We start from the raw sequence: 22,656 nt of genomic DNA on the forward strand, positions 1-22,656 counted from the left end.
TGGTAACACTAGAATTAATAAATTTTTTTAAAAAATGAAATCATGGGTATCAGGTAACAACCAATTTCAGGAAAACACAATTGATATTGTAGTTTTGTCACTATGCAACTAAATTAGCTTTCATTTCTGAGTATATATCATCCAACCCTACCCTGTTTAAGATGACTAGAGAAGCTATTAAACTGCAATATATCAGATCAGTAGAAAACATTAATTTAATTTTCTCCTCAAACTTTTAATATTCATCTGTACTAAAGTATTTTCAATCTCAAAATTAAAAGTGTTCAAATTCTCTTCATTTTTAAGCATAAGCATGGCTCCTTCCTCAAAGTGAAAGAGCTAATACGTGAATATCATAAGCAATGCCTAATACTGATAAAGGAGCAGATAATGAAGAACTACTGGATAAAATTATGTAAATAACTGAAACATACATTTTCTTCTGCTAAATGAATAATACACACTGACACAGGTAACACTACAACTAAAACAAAGATGAAAAACATTTTTAAAATTCAAAGCATTTAACTTAATTGCTAAGATAAAGACATTTTTACCAATGAACTGCCCACCTACTTACTGCACTATTAAGGAAAAGCTGTAATCACTGAACATAGAAATCTGCTGTGGCAGTATAAGCTATGGTACACTACACATATTCTACGCATGGGGGAAAACACATTTTCACTTAAGAGATACAGATCAGTGAAATTTTTTGTTAATGCAAATACAATCAAATCAAAATTTAGATTGGAAATGAAATAACATGAAGTACTAACCTTACAAATACTTGTAATAAAAAGTGATTATGAAAGTAAATCATCAGAACTGCAACCTATATCACATATCTGTATTGGAAAATATTAGTGTATTCAGAATAAATTATTATTTTAAAAAATTTAAGTACCAAACAACGGCTGACCCACTGTATAGGATAAAAATATTCAAAAACTCCTGGAATAAATTATATTAGAAAGGTATCACTAGAAATATTCCAGCATAAATGGAATGTAAACAAAAATGAAATATTCTGATATATATTTGAGAAAATGCGGTAAGAGAAAGTATTATTCATAAAGCACAAAAAGAAAATGAAAACGTAATAACCCACCTTCCTAGAGTGGTCTCCTCCAATAGACTGATCTTCCTCGTCCACATCTACCACTGGGCACGGTGGAAGGCTGGGGCTGAAGGCCATGAGGTCAGTCTTGGGCGGGGGCGGGGGCGGGGGCGGGGGCGGGGGCGGGCCCTCCCCAGAACACACCCTCTGCCGCCTCTGCTGCGAGTAAGGCCAGCTCCCCATCGCGCTAGAGCACATCAGTGTGGGCTTCACCTGCCCACGTGCGCTCTCGGTGGGCTCCGCCGAGCACCGCAGTGCAGTGTACAGCAGCAGCGTGAGCACCAGCAAGCTGGACACCGCGCAGATGGCAATGATCAGGTACACGTTGACGTCCACCAGAGCCACCTCGGGCGCTACGCCCACTGAAGCCCGCGACGAGGCCTTGGGTGCCTGGCTACCCTCCACAAGCGACACAAGCACAGTGGCCGTGGCCGTCAGCGCCGGTTCGCCGTGGTCCTTTACCAGCACCAATAGGCGCTGGTGTGGCAAGTCATCCTCATCTAGAGTGCGCGTCGTACTGATCTCGCCCGTGTACAGCCCCACGCGGAACGGGATGCGTGTGCCAACCGCCGCCAACTGCAATTCATAAGACAGCCACGCGTTGTATCCCGAGTCAGCGTCCACTGCGCGCACTTTCGCCACTACGTGACCTGCACCCACCGACCTTAGCACCAGCTCACTGACTGCACCTCCCGCGCTGCCAGCGGGAGACGCCAGCAGCGCGGGAGCGTTGTCGTTCTCGTCCAGCACGAACACTTGCAGCGTCACATTGCTGCTCAGAGACGGCACGCCAGCGTCACGCGCGCTCACCTGGAACTGCAGCAGCTCCAGTTCCTCGTGGTCCAGCGGTTGCAGCGCGTACACTTTGCCGCTCTCCGAGTGCACCGATACGTAGCTCGACAGCGCGCGCTCGCCCACCCGCCGCTCCACCAGCGAGTAGGACACCAGCGCGTTCTCCTGCGCGTCCGCGTCCCGCGCAGACACCGTGAAGATGTGGCAGCCCGGCGGGTTGTTCTCCTTCACGAACACCGTGTACTCGGACTGCGCAAACGCCGGCGCGTTGTCGTTCACGTCGGCCACCTCCACGGACACGCTGGCCGTGGCCCACAGCGAAGGCGAGCCTCCGTCCCGCGCGGTCACCACCAGCTCATAGGCCGACACTCTCTCGCGGTCCAGGGCGCTGTCCAGCACCAACGAGTAGTAATTCTTGTAGGTGGACACCAGCTTGAAGGGGACGTGGGGCGTCAGAGAGCAGGTGACCTGTCCGTTGGCTCCTGAATCATGGTCAGAAACGCTGATCAGGGCAATGACGGCGCCCACTTGAGCATCTTCTTTCACTGGGAGAGACAGAGAAGTGACAATCACCTCAGGTGAATTATCATTTTCATCCAGTAGTTCCACTAGGACTGTGCAGTGACCAACCATAGGTGGGTTTCCCTTATCTGTAACATCTACATGAATTTCATAAGTGTTACTGTCCTCAAAGTCAATAGCATCATTTACTTTTATTTCTCCCGTCCTTTCGTTTATCCAAAACTTCCTTCTTATCGTGAGTGGGACCAAAGGGCTAAATGAATACATCATTTCCTTGTTTATTCCTTCATCCGAATCAGAAGCGTTGAGCCATATAACTAATGTTTGGTTCACTTGATTTTCATACATCTTAACTTCATAAACCGGTCTGTCAAAGATAGGAGCGTTATCATTGGCATCTAACACCAGGATCAGCAAAGAAACAGATCCGGTAAATTCAGGTTTGCCTCCATCAGTTGCTGTCAATAACAACTTTAGCTGAGGATTTTCTTCACGATCCAGCAGCTTCCGCAGAACAAGCACTGGGAATTTGTCTTTGTCTTTTTTGTTTATAGTATCAAGAACAAAATACTCATTTGGACTGAGTTCGTAAGTAAGCAATGCGTTCTCTCCAACATCCGCATCAGATGCGCCTTCTAGTGGAAATCGAGAGTCAAGCAGTCTGGATTCAGGTATTGAGAGCTTTTGTTCTGTTACGGAGAACCTGGGCGGGTTGTCGTTAATGTCCTTCACTTCCACGTCCACATGGAAAACCTGCAGCGGCCTGTCCACGATCACCTCCAGGTGGATGCTGCACTCCGCGCTCCTCCCGCACAGCTCCTCGCGGTCGATCCGAGAATTCACAAACAAAATGCCATTCTGCAGATTTACCTCCAGAAGGTCCCCGTGTGTTTTGGACGCCACCCGGAACAGGCGCGGCACCAGCTCCGCCAGCTCCAGCCCCAGGTCCTGCGTGATACGGCCCACGAAGGAGCCGTGTTTGGCCTCCTCGTAGACGGAGTAGTGGAGCTGGCCGCTCCCCACTTCCCAGGCTGTGAGGAGAAGAAACGAAAGCAGCGCACACTGGACCCCCAGGCAGCTACATCTGGAAACCATCTTATGCTTCTCTTGTTTTACAAATCGACGAATCAGCGGTCTAGAATGCACATACGATCTGACATTTTCTGTCCTATTTCTTACATCTATTTTTTATCAAAATGGCTGAGATCTCAGAATGAAGCTACTTCCTAGTCCTTGAGAAACTGGCAGATGCCTTTGTTCTAAAAAGCTATTTTGTGGACCACAGCGACATCCGGTGGCTTTACGTGTAAGTACAAGTCCATGAGTTCACAACTTTTCTTTCATTCGTATGTTAATTCTTTTTTTTCTATGTATTTTTATGTCTATGAACTTTCAAAGCCTCACATTATGTCTCTTTATAGTTAATAATAATAAATGTTGATCCCACGTGCAATGTTTTCTTAAATGTAGAATCTCAGAGTAGTGATTTCTTCCCTAACCACATGATTATAAATACCTGAATTTCAAAATGCCCTTAGTATTTGCATACTAGTGAGTATACTAATAGTTTATTAAATGACAAGTTTAGTTCCCTTTAAGTTCTGACACTTAACTTACTTCTCTTTCTCATTATTTTGAGATTTAATAAAGTTTGTTTAGACACTAATGTCAAGCATCAACTATCTGTGAGGTGTTTATAACTCCGAAGATCTAGTCATCACTAGAATTTAGAGATCATTAGCTTCAACATCAGACATTTCTCATTTAGATTCCTATTATCCTGCTCGCTAGCCACATGACGGGAAAATCATTTAACCTCTTCCTGCTCCATGTTCCAGTTTTATAACTTTGGCCTAATACTAATATGGTGGTTGTGTGAATTATAATATATTAAGTGCTTGCAATAGTACCTTAAGGAGAGCGAGTGATTCATAAATGGAAACTATTCTCAGGCCTCAATTTGGCCACATTTGTTTTGATGAGGCTCAATACTAAATTTGGCTCATCAGGCAAAATTATTACCTATAGAATGCCTTAATTATTGCTACTGCACAGGCTGAGAGTGGTGGTTTCCGTATTTAAGAAAAGAGAAAAGTGCTGTTACAGAAAAATCCTTTATACAAGGAGAAGTTTCATTTTGTAATATCTTACATGGGCAAAAAGAATCTTAATTATAATTCTAAATAAAGTAATTAACAAATCTATTATATCTGCTTTCAGAGACAAATGCTTTCAACCCTGTTATATTTACACTTTTCAAATGCTCAAAAGACACAGTTCTGAAATGTATTTAATAATTTTATCAGTGTCAATGAAGTTTTTCATTACCACTTGCGGTAAAAATATTTTTTCTCTCTCAAAGTTCTTGAAATCAAATATTCAGGAATGAAAATGTAATATATCTGTGCTGCTGAAAAAACTTGGGTTTTCTATATTTCCAAGAAAGGAAAACTTAATAACAGAAATTTTGGTCCTATACAAGTGTTAATTTATTTTATTTAATGATGTTTTGGCTTTTCTAAAGAATATTTTTAAATGTGTCAATAACTTTAAACTTTTTTATTAAAATCTGAATGACAGAGCAACAATATTTATGAATAAGAAAACTGACAGAAATGGGTGTCACTTAATCCATCAGTTTATGTGTCCTACTAAATTCTGTTTCTATACTTCTCTACTCCTTTGGCATGCCTCTTGCATCAAAATTCATTCGAATTCTGATTTTAGAGATTACTTTTTTATAAACCCTGAATTAAAATGTAATGAGCTACGTACCAAAATATCAACATTTGTTTTAGCTATCTGGAGTGTAAAATAAGTTTGCCATTGATCAATCATCTCCACACACAAAATAATAAAAACTAAACTCAATTTCTACTAATGTACATTTTATACCAAGTAATAACATAAATATCCCAATGTAGATGTCTAACATGGAATAAAAAGTAAGGAGTAGTTAAATTACTCTTTTTTTTTTTTTTTTTTTTGAGACAGAATCTTGCTGTCACCCAGGCTGAAGTGCAGTGGTGTCATCACAGTTCACTGCAGCCTCAATGCCCCAGGCTCAAGTGATTCTCCAACCTCAGCCTCCTGAGTAGTTGGGACTACAGATGTGTGCCACCATGCCCGGCTAATTTTTTTTTTTTTTTTTTTTTTTTATTTTTTTTTTTGGTGAAGACGAGTCTCACTACATTGGTCTCAAACTGCTGGGCTCAAGGGACCCTCCCACCTTGGCCTCCCAAAATGTTGGGATTACGGGTGTCAGGCCACTACATCTTTTTAGATTGCAGAAACTTGCACATCAAGTATTAAATAGGGCTACGGATCTAAAATTTCAGTTGTATGAGAATCATCTCAGGTGTGCTTTAAAATGAAAATTTGCTCATACTACCCATTTCAGAATTTCTGAGGTGGTCTTAAACCAGAACATTCAATGAGGACTTAGGTGCTGCTAATGCAGTAGCATTAGTAGGTCTAAGGATAGGTTGACCATAGGCCCCAATTTGTCTGGGACAGGCTCAGTTTAGGTCTGTGATCTTGTATACTTATTTACAGCACCCCCTTTGCTCTCAAAGTGTCTAAGATATTGGGTGATAACTTAGTTTTCCCTATATAGTAACTACAACTTGAAAAGAGCTGGCATAGGAGGAGCTTCATTATTGTTTCATGATTCTGACTTGAATTGAGGAATGTTAACTACAGATGCATATAAGGAGAGCTATTACGCAAAATAGGAAAGTGTCTGTTCTACTCTCACCTCTCTGTTTTGAATTTGACAGCCTGTTTTGAATTTTACCTTCTCTGGATCCCAGTGTGTTCATGTTTGCTAATGACCTCAAAAGATAAATTTATTACTAAGGTATTCACAGCCCTTCTGAGAATTTGCGTATGATGAGAGCTTATATTCTGAGAGAGAATAGAGATTAATATGAAGGACTAAATTACCAATTCCATCAACACAGCCATCAATAATAAAGAATACATTTTATGATTATTGATGACATAGTAAATGCTTAGTAAGTACTAGCTCTAAGGAGACTAGAGGACTTAGGGTGGGGGACAAATGACATCTGTAGCATCCCTCTATTCACATCAAATAATCCAATACCTGGGCCCAAGTTTAAATGACACATGAAACTTGAAAATGTGCAAAGACAAAGATACTTGAAAGTATAAGCCTATATTCAAGGTGAGTTGTGCTGCTAGACAGATGTAGATAGGCTTAATGACAGGAGCTCAGAGACCAAGTTTTGAAAGAAAATGACAAAAAAAACTAGGCACGGTGACTCACACCTTTAATCCCAGCACTTTGGGAGGCTGAGGTTGGAAGATCACAAGGTCAGGAGTTCAAGACCAGCCTGGCCAACATGATGAAACCCCATCTCTACTAAAAATACAAAAATTAGCCGGGCGTGGTGGCACATGCCTGTAATCCCAGCTATTCAGGAGGCTGAGGCAGGAGAATGGCTTGAACCCAGGAGGCAGAGGTTGCAGTGAGCCGAGATCATGCCACTGCCCACCAGCCTGGGTGGTAGAAAAAGACTCCATCTCAGAAAAAAAAAAAAAAAAGAAAGACAAAAAACATGTAATATTGTAGCATATTCCAAATGTGTGTTTTAAGAGAAAATTTTAAATTTAAAATATTTTTATTTAAATAAATGTTACTTGCATTTTCATAGTTATTATTGTGGCTCTATTCTCAAGGCCATTCTGATCTTTCTCCACTAAGTTTTTAATTAAGTAATACCTTGTAAAATATCTGACACAATATTAAGTAAAATAGCTGAAAGAGAAAGAAAAATATAAACTACATAACAAAAACTCAACAGGCGAAATTTTTAAAACCGTAAATTAGAAAACAAACAAATAGCTTGCACTAAAGATAGAGTGTGGAAAACCACCATTTTGAAAGTCACATACTACAATTCAGGAAATATAACAGGTAGTGACATTAAAGAGGCAAATCTCATATCCAGATTTCTGCCTTGTGTTATGTATGAGCTGAGAGGAGAGAAAGAGTTTTTTAAAAACCGGATTTCTGTCTTATAGATTACTGACAGAAAAAGTTAATTCTCATCTAAACTGGTAAGGGTAATGTTTTAAGTTACAGACTATAAATTTCAAAAGAACTCAAAGTTTGGAATCTTTACATGGCTGATCATTTTACCACTAACTGGAGAAAATTTCAATTAAAAGGAGAATGTCTTCTTGAAGAAAGAAAACATTTGTTAAAAAAGTATTTTCTCCAATTTCTGTAAACAGAATTTCAAAAAATTTTCTAAATGTAGACAAAATTTCAGTCAACATTTCCCGAATTATCTACATTGTCAGGCATTTAAAAACATGTTTTATGCAAGTTGAAATGAAGGCTGTGTTTATAACATTTATTGACATAATTTGATTCCTAAAGTGAAGCAACTGTTCTCTAAAGTTTAGGGGAAGTTTCTTATCAAAATGATAGATACTGAGGGATGCTGAACAATCAGATGTTAACAACGTCTCCATCCAGAGAAATGTAGAGAACTACAAACTTAACAAGGTAACAATTGCTATATATTTTTGCTTGGGTTTCTTATAAACAATACAAGTAGACTAAAATACTATGCATCATTTAGAAATAAATAAATGATAGTGATGTTAATGTTTAATGAATGACTAACAACTAAATTGGTTTTCAAGTGTTATGGCAGCATAGCATCAGAAATTCAATGTCACTTTAATCACAAATTTAAATAAAATTGATTCAGCACCCAATAAATACCTATTTAATATACGATTTATAATTCTCACTAGAAGTCAAGATAAAGTCGGCTCCAATATTAAGGGGTTTACTTTATAAGAAAAAAATCTGCTGGATTTCTAGAAAAATGAATAAAACTATTAGAATGGCCCCTGGGAGTAATTGAAAACATCTTTCAAGAAAAAATAAATAATTATATAAATAAATAAAATACTAGAACAACCCACCTTCCCAGATAAATCTGAAGAAGCAGAGGGTTCTCCCGTTCGCTCTGTAGATCCAGCACAAGGAGAAAGGCCCGGGCTGAAAGCCATGAGGTCAGTCTTCGGTGGACCCTCCCCAGAGCACACCCTCTGCCTCCTCTGCTGCGAGTATGACCAACTCCCCACCTCGCTGGAACACACCAGCGTAGGCTTGCCCAGCGCGCACTCTCCCTCGGTGGGCAGCGCAGAGCACCGCAGCGCAGTGTACAGCAGCAGCGTGAGGACCAACAGGCTGGACACGGCACAGATGGCGATGATCAGGTACACGTTGACATCCACCAGCGTTACCTCGGCGCCCGTAGCGCCCACTGACGCCCGCGAAGATGCCTTTGGCGCCTGGCCGCTGTCCACCAGCGACACCAGCACAGTGGCCGTGGCTGTCAGCGCTGGCTCCCCGTGGTCTTTCACCAGCACCAGTAGGCGGTGGCGCGGTGCGTCCGTCTCATCTAGGGCTCGTGTCGTGCTGATCTCACCAGTGTACAGCCCCACGCGGAACGGGATGCGCGCGCTGACCGTTTCTGGCTGCACCTCGTATGAAAGCCACGCGTTGTAGCCTGAGTCGGCGTCCACTGCGCGCACCTTCCCCACCACCACGCCGGCGCCCACCGACCGCAGCACCAGCTCGCTGACTGCGCCGTCAGTGCCCCTCGTCCGAGGTGCCAGCAGCACCGGCGCATTGTCATTCTCGTCCAGCACGAATACCTGCAACGTCACGTTGCTGCCCAGAGGCGGCACGCCCGCGTCGCGCGCGCTCACCTGGAACTGCAGCAGCTCCAGCTCCTCGTGGTCCAGCGGCTGCAGCGCGTACACCTTGCCGCTCTCCGCGTGCACCGACACGTAGCTCGACAGCGCGCGCTCGCCCACCCGCCGCTCCACCAGCGAGTAGGACACCAGCGCGTTCTCCTGCGCATCCGCGTCCCCCGCCGACACTGTGAAGATGTGGCAGCCCGGTGGGTTGTTCTCCTTCACGAACACCGTGTACTCGGGCTGCGCGAACGCTGGTGCGTTGTCGTTCACGTCGGCCACCTCCACAGACACGCTGGCCGTGGCCCACAGAGAAGGCGAGCCCCCGTCCCGCGCGGTCACCACCAGCTCATAGGCCGACATACTCTCGCGGTCCAGGGCGCTGTCCAGCACCAACGAGTAGTAATTCTTGTAGGTGGACACCAGCTTGAAGGGGACGTGGGGCGTCAGGGAGCAGGTCACTTGCCCGTTGGCATCTGCGTCTAGGTCAGTCACACTAATCAGGGCAATAACTGTCCCCAGTCGTGCGTCCTCTTTTACAGGAAGCGAGAGCGTTTTGATAATCAACCGTGGAGCATTGTCATTTACATCCACAACTTCCACAAGAACTGTACAATGACCAGCCAGTGGTGGGAAGCCTTTATCGACAGCCTCTACTGGGATCTTGTGTGCTCTACTTTCTTCAAAATCCATGTGTCCTATCACCGTGATTGCCCCACTTACGGGGTCCACGTGGAACTTGGATTTTATATCTGGAGAAACGTCACTGGAGAAGGAGTAAATAATATCCCCATTCAAGCCTTCGTCTAAATCTGAGGCATTGGGGTGAATCACCAGCGTTCCGATAGAAGCGTTTTCTGGTAATTTCACCGTATAGAGGGTTCTGTCGAACACTGGGGCATTGTCATTGACGTCCAGTACTGTGATGAGTAACTGAACAGTGCCAGTCAGTTCAGGTTTGCCTCCATCGGTGGCCGTGAGCAATAAATGAAGCTCCGGAGTTTTTTCTCTGTCTAAAAGTTTCCGTAATACAAGCCCAAGAGGTTTTACCTGCTGGTTGCTGGTTGGCACATCCAGGGAGAAATACTCATTGGGGCTCAGTCTGTAAGTGAGCAAGGCGTTCTCCCCGATATCTGCATCGGACGCGCCCTCTAGTGGAAACCGAGAGTCAAGCGGCCTGGATTCCGCGATGAACAGGTTCTTTTGTGTCGCTGGGAACACGGGAGGGTTGTCGTTAATGTCCTTCACCTCCACGTCCACATGGAAAACCTGCAGCGGCCTGTCCACGATCACCTCCAGGTGGATGCTGCACTCCGCACTCCGCCCACACAGCTCCTCGCGGTCGATCCGAGAATTCACAAACAAAATGCCATTCTGCAGATTTACCTCCAGAAGGTCCCCGCGGCCTTTGGAATCCAACTGGAACAGGCGCGGCACCAGCTCCCCCAGCTCCAGCCCCAGGTCCTGCGCAATGCGGCCGACGAAGGTGCCGTGTTTGGCTTCCTCCGGGACGGAGTAGTGGAGCTGGCCGCTCCCTACCACCCACATCGCCAGGATCAGAAGCGAGAGCAGTAGAGGCTGACCCTCTGGATCTCCTCGACTTGAGTACAACATTTCAAATACTAAGTCTTCTTCTAATTAGTGAAAACTGCCTTCAAATTAGGAGAAATCATCTGATTTCGTCAGTCCCCTTCTGCTGTGTTCGCCATTGTTCAGCATAGAGAGAGTGAAAAAGAATTGAGCCTCTTTCCCGTGGGAAAAGGGCTGTATTTGTCTAGATTCAGAGAGAACATCGCGGCAAAGAGTGACATCACGTGGCCCAAAGTGTAAGTACATATTTTATGAATAAAATTTTCACAACTATTCTGCAAAACTTATTTCATTTTCTTAATTTTTTCTTAAGTAATCATTGTTGAAACAGAAGATCCCGTTTCTCTTGCTGGAGCCTTCTTAGCAGACTGACCGCCTCTAAAAGTTTTGTATGACCTTGATTGTGGTTTTCTCACCCCTGAGAAAACTCTCCACTTAAGTTTTTAAATAACGACAGAAATGAAGTAAAAATTAAAATGATTCCATTGAGCAATCATGAATTTTAAATTACAAAATTCCTTTGTTCTGGAATTCAGAATCTCCCGTATGGCTCGAAATGGGATTCTGGTGTAAGAGAAATCCAGGAGTTGCAATCTCTAGTGAATATAGGAGCCCAGAAATCTACTGATGAAAAAGAAACTTGGTCATTTCTGGGGAAAGGAATCAAGAAAAAGGAGCAACCAACTGAGGTAGTTTTCTTGAGTAATTCTATGAATTGAAAAGGTAGAAAATATTGCAAGAAAAGCGAGAATTGACTTTAAGGTCTTACGTTGCGTGGGGAGAAAATATATTTTTCTCTTTTGTAGCATTTATACAATCTGTTTCCAGAAATGTGTTTGTTTGATTCTTTCCAAGTGTTATCATTTATGAATAATCTCTTCTTTGTAATCTCCAATATAGTTTGTATTATATGTTATTACAATATGTTTTGATTTCATTATTACTCATCCTTGGTACTCAGGGCAATTTCTGTTTTTAAAGTTATGCTTGAGATTATTTACCTGCCTAAGTTCTACAAAGTTCTCTTGTGAGTTTTACTATCTTATTCCAACGTGCAAGTCGATTAATTAAATCTAGATTTTAGTGTATCTCAAGCCTAAAGGCAAAATCGTGACAGTTTATTGTGCCATTAATGTTTTTGCATGTTTATCTTTTATTTCATATTTCTACTGATAACAGCCTAAGAGGTGCTTTTAACAATTGCTTCTGGCCTTGATTATTGCAGTAGCTTCTGAGTTTGTCTTCCCGTTCAACCTTCTTTTAAAAGTCGTGATTTATTTTGCTCCAAGTAGTTTAATAGTTCCCAAATACTTCTAAAGAATGGCCAAATTCCTTAATCACTCGCGGCCATTTAGTTTATTGCTCAAAAATCAAGAGATCTTCTTACATTGGTTTTCCTGCCTTCATTCTCTGCAGACTGTGTGTTTTAAAAAGGGGACCTTTCTATGTGTCATATTGATGCTTTTCTGTGTCTTCCATTTTCCTTATGTTTTCTCCTCCCAAGAAATGTCTATTATTCTCGATATTCTCCCAGGGGGAAACTTACTTATTTAAAAACCACTGAAACACATCATGCTCCTTCAAGTATTTCCTCAAAAATTCAAATAGGAAATGATTGTCTTTCAACTTCAACCTCACTGATTTACCTCTTTTGTACCTGTTACATTATCTTGCCTTGCATTGTTGTGACTCTTATTCTTTATTTGACCTCAAATTTTAAAGCCAGAAGCTGGGTCTCAATAATAATTCCGGACATGGAGATATGCTGTTAGAAATCTATAAGGGTCCTATTTAATGTTTAATGAAGACTGGTTATTACAATCTTCTCTACTTGCTAAGAAAGCATTTTAGGCTGGACGCAGTGGCTCTTGCCTGTAATTCCGGCATTTTGGGAGGCCGAGGTTGGTGGATCACGAGGTCAGGAGATGGCGACCATCCTGGCTAACACGGTGAAACCCCATCTCTACTAAAAATACAAAAAATTAGCCTGGTATGGTGGCCTGCGCCTGTAATCCCAGCTACTCCGGAGGCTGGGAAAGGAGAATCACTTGAACCCAGGAGGCAGAGGTTGCAATGAGCCGAGATCGCGCCGCTGCACTCCAGCCTGGGCGATAGAGCGAGACTCCGTCTCAAAAAAAGAAAAGAAGGGAGGGAGGGAGGGAGGGAGGGAGGGAGGAAGGAAGGAAGAAAGAAAGAAAGAAGGAAGGAAGGAAGGAAGGAAGGAAGGAAGGAAGGAAGGAAGGAAGGAAAGAAAGAAAGAAAGAAAGAAAGAAAGAAAGAAAGAAAGAAAGAAAGAAAGAAAGAAAGAAAGAAAGAAAGAAAGAAAGAGAAAGAAAGAATTTTAAAAGGCTATTCTACAACACTCTGCATAAATGGTCTACTTAATTCATAGAACTACAACATAAATTGACTTCAAATCATCATCAAAATATTATCGTATACTTCTTTTTAAGAAAAATACTATTAATGGAAAGAAACATACAAAGATCTCAAACACCTACTCAGCCCTCTGCAAGGTCTCAGGCAACTTTTAAATATGGGAAACATACAGCTACCAATGTAAGATAGTCTACACATTCCTTGGAAGGACTTTAACCATTCCAGAAAATTTTTTTCCACATAGGTGGTATTAACTTGACTTTCCTAAACCCATAATAACCTTTAGATTTTTTTCATTCCACCACACAACACTCAAAGTATTGAAACATCCTAGGTTAATCTAAAAATGACTTTATAAAAGATAATTTTACATAAAAATAAGATTAGTATGGACGGTCATAATGACTTCCTGACATTTTAGGTTTCCTTCTTGCAATCACTAACTTCTTTTCTTTTAAGAATGATAACTAAATTTTATTATGTACCTATCACTTGCCAGACTTTATTCTTGATAATTTATAACTATTAACTTACTTGATACAAAAAGTATATGCAGTAGAATTCACATTTATCATGCATACATATAAAGCCAAGGAACTGAATAACAAATCCTTTACCAAAGACTACATATACAAAAATTGGTAAAGGGAGGACTTGATTTAGAGAGCTTCAGAATCCACAATACTTAATAACTAACTTCTGGCACATTTCAATCCCAGAAATACTTAATAGCTAAAAGCATCACCATAATTAGAATAGTGAAAAGTATTAATGTACAAGAAACAGGTTTAGACTTTCTCATTGTGAAAGCACAACCCCAAATTCAAGTATCAATTAGAGAGATATTTGAAGAAACACAGAACTAAAATGACTTAAATGATAAGTTGCCAAATACAATGCTAGGTGGCGGAAAGAATCCTTTTATTTATGATATTTTGTAAAAGTCAATTAAATGTTTAGGAGAATTCAGTAATTAAAGTAATACCTGAGAACCAGGTAGACATAGACAGGATGGGAAATATTACTTACACAAAGGAAAAACTCCACATACTATTCAAACAGGATAATAAAGATAAGCATATTTTTTAAAGTCCTTAAAGGACTAAAATGAAAACAATTTGCTTTTATGTAATGTGTTCTAATAGTCAAATAAAATGTTAAACATGGACAGGCATTAAGAGAACATTAAAATCAACTACAAAATAATTCTGCTTTGAGGTTACCTTCAGGTGGACAAAGGGGATAAAACATGCCCATAAATGATTACATTATTGGTTCTTAAGGGATTAAAAGATTTAAAATAATGCTAATAACAAACTGTAAGAATTCAGAGTCCCAGAAATCCTTCATTCCCTTCCATCAAGTTCCACCATTTCCTCCAAAGCAACATGCTCAAAGTCTAATGGGTATTTAATATCAAGGCAGGTGGAACAGTCACAAGAAGCAAAGGTAAAAAGACAAGAGGAAAGAAAAGAAAGAAAACATTGAAAGACATCAAAATAAAGTATCTTGGATTTTTCAAAGATTTATCCCATAAAGCTAAATATTTTTACACAAACTAATGGGCCATGATAATCCCAAATATTCTGTATAATAAAGATTTATAAATTATGTTTGGTTTGCAAGAATGAAATTACCATGTATAGTTTTTCTGATGAAAACATTTTTCTAAGTCATATTAAATATCACTTTAATGTGGAATATTATTGAGAAGATTCCAACTCATGAACAAAGGATTGAATGATAAGAGTTTAGAAGATACTTGCAAGAGTAAAGTAATCATTTTCTAAACATAGAGGCTCAAAAAATGTTAAGTTGTCGACACCCCAACTGTAAAAATCATGTAGAATAAAAAACACGTCTCCAAATAGTAAAATGGTCTAAATAATGACTTAAAAGAAGCATTACAAATCTCTTCCCTCTTGATTTTACTTTTTTACTAGTTTATAAAAAAATTAGGAAGTATATGAAAACTATCAAATTTTGAAAAACACTATTATTCTGTATTTTATCACTACATTGCTTAAAACGGCAATAGTGAAACACCAAAGATATTTGTGACTACTAGACACCAGAAAGTCAGATAATAAGATGAATAAACTGAGATGTTAAAGTGAATAAGAGTAAACATAACGACAACATATTTAAAACATGCATTTCAAAGTACAGCATATGGAGTAAGATTAAGAGTTCAGTGCCTAAGGACAAAAGAATAAATGTTTTGGGGGAATACATTCACCAAAGATCAAAATACCCTGGACGTTGTTAGAGCATTGTTCAGAGAAGACGGCTGTTAAGGCAGGCCAAAATAAATGGTCAGTAAAAAAAGGATATCATCCAACCATAACTTGAGTTTCCAGATAGACCCAACTTGTGGAGAATGATTAATACTGTATTATGCCACTGAGAAAATTCAATTAATTATAAAAGGTTTCTAAAAACTAAAACAATGTTTAAATTTTCACTATATAATACGGTGAAAAATACATATGAAACACTTTTAAAGTAATTACAATTTCCACAAATAGAATTTATGAGTTCTAAATTTAAATGGACTTACTTTGAGGCCATGATCAACATTTAAACCTTGCTGTTCGCCTACATCAACTGATCCCAGATCAGGAGGAAGGCTGGGGCTGAAGGCCATGAGGTCCGTCTTCAGTGGCCCCTCACCAGAGCACACCCTCTGCCGCTGTTGCTGCGAGTATGACCAGCTCCCCACCGCACTGGAGCACACCAGAGTGGGCTTGCCCGCCGGGCACCCACCCTCAGTGGGCGGAGCTGAGCACCGCAGCGCAGTATACAGTAGCAGCGTGAGCACCAGAAGGCTAGATACCGCGCAGATGGCGATGATCAGGTACACGTTGACATCCACCAGCGCCGCTTCGGGACCCAGAGCGCCAGTCGACGGCCTCGAAGACGCCTTTGGAGCCTGGCCGCTCTCCACCAGCGACACCAGCACGGTGGCCGTGGCCATCAGCGCCGGCTCACCATGATCCTTCACTATCACCAGCAGGCGGTGGCGCGGAGAGTCCGCTTCATCCAGGACACGAGTCGTGCTAATCTCTCCCGTGTACAGCCCCACACGGAACGGGAACCGAGCGCTGCTTGCCGCTGGCTGCAGCTCATACGAAAGCCACGCATTGTAGCCCGAGTCGGGGTCCACCGCGCGCACCTTTGCTACCACGTGGCCCGCACCCACCAACCGCGGCACCAGCTCGCTCACTGCACCACCAGTGCCACCCACCCGAGGCGCCAGCAGCACCGGCGCGTTGTCATTCTCGTCCAGCACGAATACCTGCAGCGTCACGTTACTGCCCAGAGGCGGCACGCCTGCGTCTCGCGCGCTCACCTGGAACTGCAGCAGCTCCAGCTCCTCGTGGTCCAGTGGCTGCAGAGCGTACACCTTGCCGCTCTGCGCGTGCACTGACACGTAACTCGACAGCGCGCGCTCGCCCACCCGCCGCTCCACCAGCGAGTAGGACACCAGCGCGTTCTCCTGCGCATCCACGTCCCCCGCCGACACTGTGAAGATGTGGCAGCCCGGTGGGTTGTTCTCCTTCACGAACACCGTGTACTCGGACTGCGTGAACGCCGGCGCGTTGTCGTTCACGTCGGCCACCTCCACAGACACGCTGGCCGTGGCCCACAGCGAAGGCGAGCCCCCGTCCCGTGCGGTCACCACCAGCTCATAGGCTGACACGTTCTCGCGGTCCAGGGCGCTGTCCAGCACCAACGAGTAGTAATTCTTGAAGGTGGACACCAGCTTGAAGGGGACATGGGGCGTCAAGGAGCAGGTCACCTGCCCGTTGACACCTGAGTCAAGGTCGTTCACGCTAATTAGGGCGATGACAGTACCGAATTGAGCGTCTTCACGTACAGGCAAGGATAAGGAAGTCAATGTTATCTCAGGGACGTTATCATTTTTATCCAAAATTCTCACTAAAACGGTGCAATGACCCGCCATGGGAGGATGACCTTTGTCCGTTGCGTCAACGCGGATTTTATATAAATTTACTTGTTCAAAATCCAAATTACCCCGAATCACTATTTCTCCTGTATTTCGATCTATGCTAAAGTGGTCAATAACCATGGCTGCAACAAGGCTATTAAAAGAGTATGAAATTGCCCCATTCGCTCCTTCATCCCGATCAGAAGCATTCAGTCTGATAACTGTTGTTCCGTTGTCTGCGTTTTCGAATATTCTTACTTCGTATTCAGGCTGCTCGAAAGTGGGAGCATTATCATTCACATCCAGCACTGTGACCAGCAGGTGAACAGTGCCTGTGAGCTCAGGTTTGCCGCCATCTGTGGCTGTCAGGAATAAGTTGTGTGCAGGAGCGTCCTCTCTGTCCAAGGATTTTCTTAATACGAGCTCAACCAGTTTATTCTCATTGTTCTTTGAATTCACATCTAGCATGAAGTAATCATGAGAGCTAAGCCTGTAAGTTAACACGGAGTTAGCTCCAACATCTGCATCAGACGCGCTCTCTAGCGGAAACCGAGAGTCTGGCATTCTGGATTCTGAAACAAATAGCTTTTGCTCTTTTACCGGGAACACTGGCGGGTTGTCGTTAATGTCCTTCACTTCCACGTCCACATGGAAAACCTGCAGCGGCCTGTCCACTATCACCTCCAGGTGGATGCTGCACTCCGCGCTCCTCCCGCACAGCTCCTCGCGGTCGATCCGAGAATTCACAAACAAAATGCCATTCTGCAGATTTACCTCCAGAAGGTCCCCATGTGTTTTGGACGCCACCCGGAACAGGCGCGGCACCAGCTCCGCCAACTCCAGTCCCAGGTCCTGCGCGATGCGGCCCACGAAGGTGCCGTGTTTGGCCTCCTCGGAGACAAAGTAGTGGAGCTGGCCGCTCCCCGCCTTCCAGGCTGCGAGGAGCAGAAGCGAGAGTAGTAGTCGCCGGGATCCCAGGTCTCCTCGCCAGTGACAAACCATGTTAAATAGTCGTTTCCTATCAGAAAATCTTATCTTAATATGAAGATGAACGACTGTACTTTCCGGCGTCTTTTAATTCAATTCCGCTGCATCTCCCATTGTTCAGCCTTTAGAGACAGATGCTGTCAGAGGAACGACTTTGAACCTTGGCTAACCAGAACTTCTTAGTAGACAGCGACATCATGTGGCTTCAAAAGGTAATGATTACAAGAATTACTTCCGCAATATCTGGGTTCTTTCATGCACCTTCTATTTCTTTATCATACTTTAATAGTAAATCCTTAACTTCATCAATTGCAGAGGTATTCATACCGTCTGGCTCCTTACATTAGTTTCATCTAGGGATTTCTTCTTCATAAGGAAAGGAATTTCTTCCCAATATTTTACATATCGTATCAATTAATAATAAAGTATGACCTGTATGTCATGGATATCAGAAACGTAAACTGTCCTCCATAGTTTCGTGTGGAAGAAATGCATTAATATTTATTTGGTCACCAGAAACACTGGCATATATTATTCTGAGGTGAGCATATAATTCTAACTTTTCTACATTTTATCTTCTTGTGTTCTTATTGTTAAATTTCTGCTTTTCTTTATTCAATAAATGTCAAATTGCCTGAACAGTTTTACTTACTAAAGTAATAAAAATGTATGTGCATATTCTTTACACTATTTCCCGATATCTCTATAGCTTGTTAAATTCAGCCTCTCACTTAAAACATTTTCCTCTATGATTTCTCTGACATGTCAAACTCCAGTAGTATTTCCACCATTGGCTTGTTTGTTAGTTCTTCATCTTTCTTCTGCTCCAAAAAGTGAGTATTTTCCAGAATTATGCCTTTAACCTTTTTTCCCCAATCTTTTTATTTAACATTTCTATTTCCAGGGCTTTAAACTAGCCTATTATTTGAAGTATTCTTAACTCCATATCTGCCACCCCCTATTTTCATTTTCTACCTGACATTTTAACCTGTATACCCTAACATTGCCTAGAAAATGAGTCAACCAAAGTTAGAAGAATATCTAATCAATAATCACCCAAAACCCAAATCATTAAAAAATCACAATTTTTATAGCATGGCAATTCTCCACACTTACTCATATGTATTTTTATGATTTCTTTTCCCTTGCCTACCATATTTAAAGTTTGTATACATCCCATCTCTCCTTTCATGTGAGATAATTTCTGTCTTTATTAGTACAGCTTTCACTCGATTGCACTAAAATCTTCAGCAAGTTTATCTTTTTATTTACCAATTGTCAAGACATTAGACTTCCATCTGGGAGATAGGCTACATGACCATGAGCCAATCTTCTCGGTGCTAAGGCTAACCACTTTCCAATATGAGTCATATTTTACAGAAAATATGTTGTCTCTTTCTTGGTACACTCTTTGTTCAAGGTTTTTCTTCTATTACTTCATCTTGATGTGTCAAAATTCTATTCATCTTTCAAAGTCCACCTCAAAAGTAAATTCTCCATGAATGCCTTCATTGTAGATGATTAAGAGCTCCTCTGAATTTCTACAAAATTCTTACCAAAAACGTAGGTAAAATAGGAAAGGTGAATAAGGGCATTTTCTGTGAAGTGATTTAAATTTCTCATCACATTATTTACACAAAAAAAATATTTCTGTAGTTGACTCTAAATAGTAGCAAACAATTTGTAAAGAAAATAGTATTTCTGGATATTTCAGGAGTTTGAGACCAGCCTGGGCAACATGGTAAGACCCCATCTCTACAAAAAATACAAAAATTAGCTGAGTATGGTGGTGTGCGCCTGTAGTCCCAGCAACTTCGGAGGCTGAGGTAGGAAGATCACTTGAGCCCAGGAGGCAGAGGTTGCAGTGAGCCCAGATTGTGCCAGTGCACTGCATCCTGGGCTACAGATTGAGACCCTGTCTCAAAAATAATAATAATAATAATAATAATAATAATAATAATAATAATAATTGATGAATACAGTTTGGGTGGCTAAGGAGGATAAATCAACTTCAAGTATTTCCCAATTTAGGGAATTCCTATTTAGGGTATTTAAAACTTTCTTAATAATACACTAGGAAGGTTTTAAATATACATGCATGTAACCATAAAAACAAAGCAATGAAAACAGAATTACAATTACCATCTTTGAAGGTCAAAGATATTTATAGATTTTTCCACAAAACAATATTCTTTCAACAAGAGCAGCAAACTTGGTCTGCTTGTGGTGAATGACATATTAATGCTCAATGGTAAATAATTATATTGATTACCAAACAGATTTTTGACTTTGTATACTCTACCCTTATTCACGTTGAAAAGAAAACAGTAACATATCCTAAAATGATTTCCTAAAGTATATTAGAATATTAGGAACAGTGAAAATTGATCATCAGTTCTGGGTTTTATTTTATTTTATTTTATTATTTCATTTTATTTTATTTTTGAGGCAAGGTATTGCTCTGTCACCTAGGCTGGAGTTCAGTGGCATAACTGCAGCTTGGAGCTCCTAGGCTCAAGTGATCCTCCCACCTCAGCCTCTTGAGTAGCTGACACTACAGACACACATCACCATGCACAGCTAATTTTACAAAGTCTCTACAAAAGATGCACAAGCTGCTCTCAAACTCCTAGACTGAAGGAATCCTCCTGACTCGGCCTCCTGAAATGCTGGGATTAGAGGTGTATGCCACCACACCCAGTTAACTATCTTTTTTTAACTAACCAAATTATTTGTAAAAATTTTTTAAAAGTCTGGACAATTAGGTTATTGTTTCATTAATGTCCCTAATACAGTACTGGATTAATAAATCATGATATATCCATAAAACAAAATAAGATGCAAATACTTTTTAAAATAAGAAAGCAAATAATCAAAAAGAAGGAATAAGCGCTAATGAAATAATATGCCACAAAACCCAATATATAATTTAGGCTGGATGCGGTGGGTCATGCCTGTAATCCCAGCACTTTGGGAGGCTGAGGCAGGCAGATCACTTGAGCCCAAGATTTCAAGACCTGCCAGGGTAACATGGTGAAACTCTGTTTCTACTAAAATATATATATATAGAGAGAGAGAGAGAGAGAGCCCAGCATGGTTGCCAGCGTCTTTAATCTCAGCTACTTGGGTGACTGAAGCATGAGAATCGCTTGAACCAGAGAGGCGGATTTTGCAGTGAGCCAAGATCGCACCACTGCACTCCAGCGAGGGCGACAGAGTAAAACTCTGTCAAAAAAAAAAAAAACAAAAAAAAACATAATTTAAAGTGGAAAAACAAACAAAAAGTGCAGAAGGGTAGGTTTCTACTGTAATCACTTCTTTTTTTAAAAAAAGGAAGATGAAAGGCAGGCTGGGTGTGGTTGCTCATGTCTGTAATCCCAACACCTTGGGAGGCCAAGGTAGGAGGATCACTTGAAGCCAGGAGTTCAAGACCAGCCTGGGAAACAAGACGCCACTCTGTCTCTACAAAAATAAAACAAAATTAGCAGGGTGCAATGACATTCAGACTGTATTTCCAGCTACTCCAGAGGCTGAGACGGGAGGATCCTGTGAGCCCAGGACTGCAGTGAGCTATAATCCTGCCACTGCATTTCAGCAGCCTAGGTGATGGAGTGAGATCGTTGTCTCAAAAGAAGAAAAAAGAAAAGAAAAGGAAAAGAAAGAAAAGGAAAGAAAGAAGGATGGAAGGGAGGGAGGGAAGGAAAGAAGGAAGGGGCAAATTCTAAAATACATATATAGGTGATTTACAATTTGGTGATTGTAAATACACACACATATATATATAATTTGGCAATAATAATCTTGGAATATACAAAAAAAAACTAAAACCGCTTCAGAAATTCGAAAAGGTAAAGTGAATGGTTTGGAGTTGGAGGAGACAACGAGATTTTTTACTATGTACTAGATTTCCCTCTTTGAAATTTTCAATGTGAATATATTTCTTATACAAACAAGGAACAAAATAAAAAATACTATTGAACTGCTATTTAAACTATTTTTAAATTGTTCATATTGATTCATCAAGAACATGGCAAATACATTTCAACAAAGTAAGTGAAAAAGAAGTCAGTACTACACAAATATGATAAAAAGAAGATAAATCGATATAAAAGAAATGTTTAAAATTCAGGTTCTAAATATAAAAAGGCAAAATTGAACAGATGATTTTGACACATATATTTTATAAAATAAGGACAATACATAGAATAAAATATTAGGTAAAATATATATATTGAAATTTGTTTATTATAGCATTTATAAGTATTATCAAAATATGGAAATGTAAATACTTGATTTTGTAAATACACTATAGGAGAAAGGTGAATCCATTGATCCAGTTAGCAAAGTCCTTCTTCAAAAATAGAAAGTAGCCAACATAAACCATAGATTTTGATCTACAGTATTACGTATCCCAAAAGTGTATATTAAAAGTACTTCCAAATAATTAGTGCAAATACAGCATAACACTAAAAAGTAATAATTATGTACAAAGTTATCAACTAAAAAAGAAATTATGAAAGAAAATTTAAGGAGACAAATTGAACTAATTATTTTTAAAGTGTTGAAA

At 41.0% G+C, this 22,656-nt stretch overlaps 1 protein-coding gene across 15 annotated transcripts in view; it reads right to left on the minus strand.

Annotated features, from left to right (window-relative positions):
* LOC105467247 (protocadherin alpha-C2) overlaps positions 1-22,656 on the minus strand; it is a 220,551-nt gene that overhangs the window by 145,919 nt on the left and 51,976 nt on the right. For 3 of the 15 annotated variants that reach the window (XR_011624632.1, XM_071098306.1, XM_071098307.1), the window contains exon 1: positions 1,112-8,298. The exons of 6 other annotated variants lie outside the window; for them this stretch is intronic. Coding sequence is in view for 8 of the 9 variants with exons in the window: in XM_071098306.1 (XP_070954407.1) it covers positions 1,112-3,529 (2,418 nt within the window). In the remaining variant the exon portion in view is untranslated. Of the gene's footprint in view, positions 1-1,111; positions 8,299-8,401; positions 12,891-15,710; positions 22,589-22,656 lie in introns of those variants that run through there. 6 more of the 15 variants (XM_024788280.2, XM_024788281.2, XM_071098302.1 and 3 more) reach the window with 5 other exon arrangements.

The sequence above is a fragment of the Macaca nemestrina genome, chromosome 6 (genome assembly GCF_043159975.1).
Source record: "Macaca nemestrina isolate mMacNem1 chromosome 6, mMacNem.hap1, whole genome shotgun sequence".
NCBI lineage: Eukaryota > Metazoa > Chordata > Mammalia > Primates > Cercopithecidae > Macaca > Macaca nemestrina.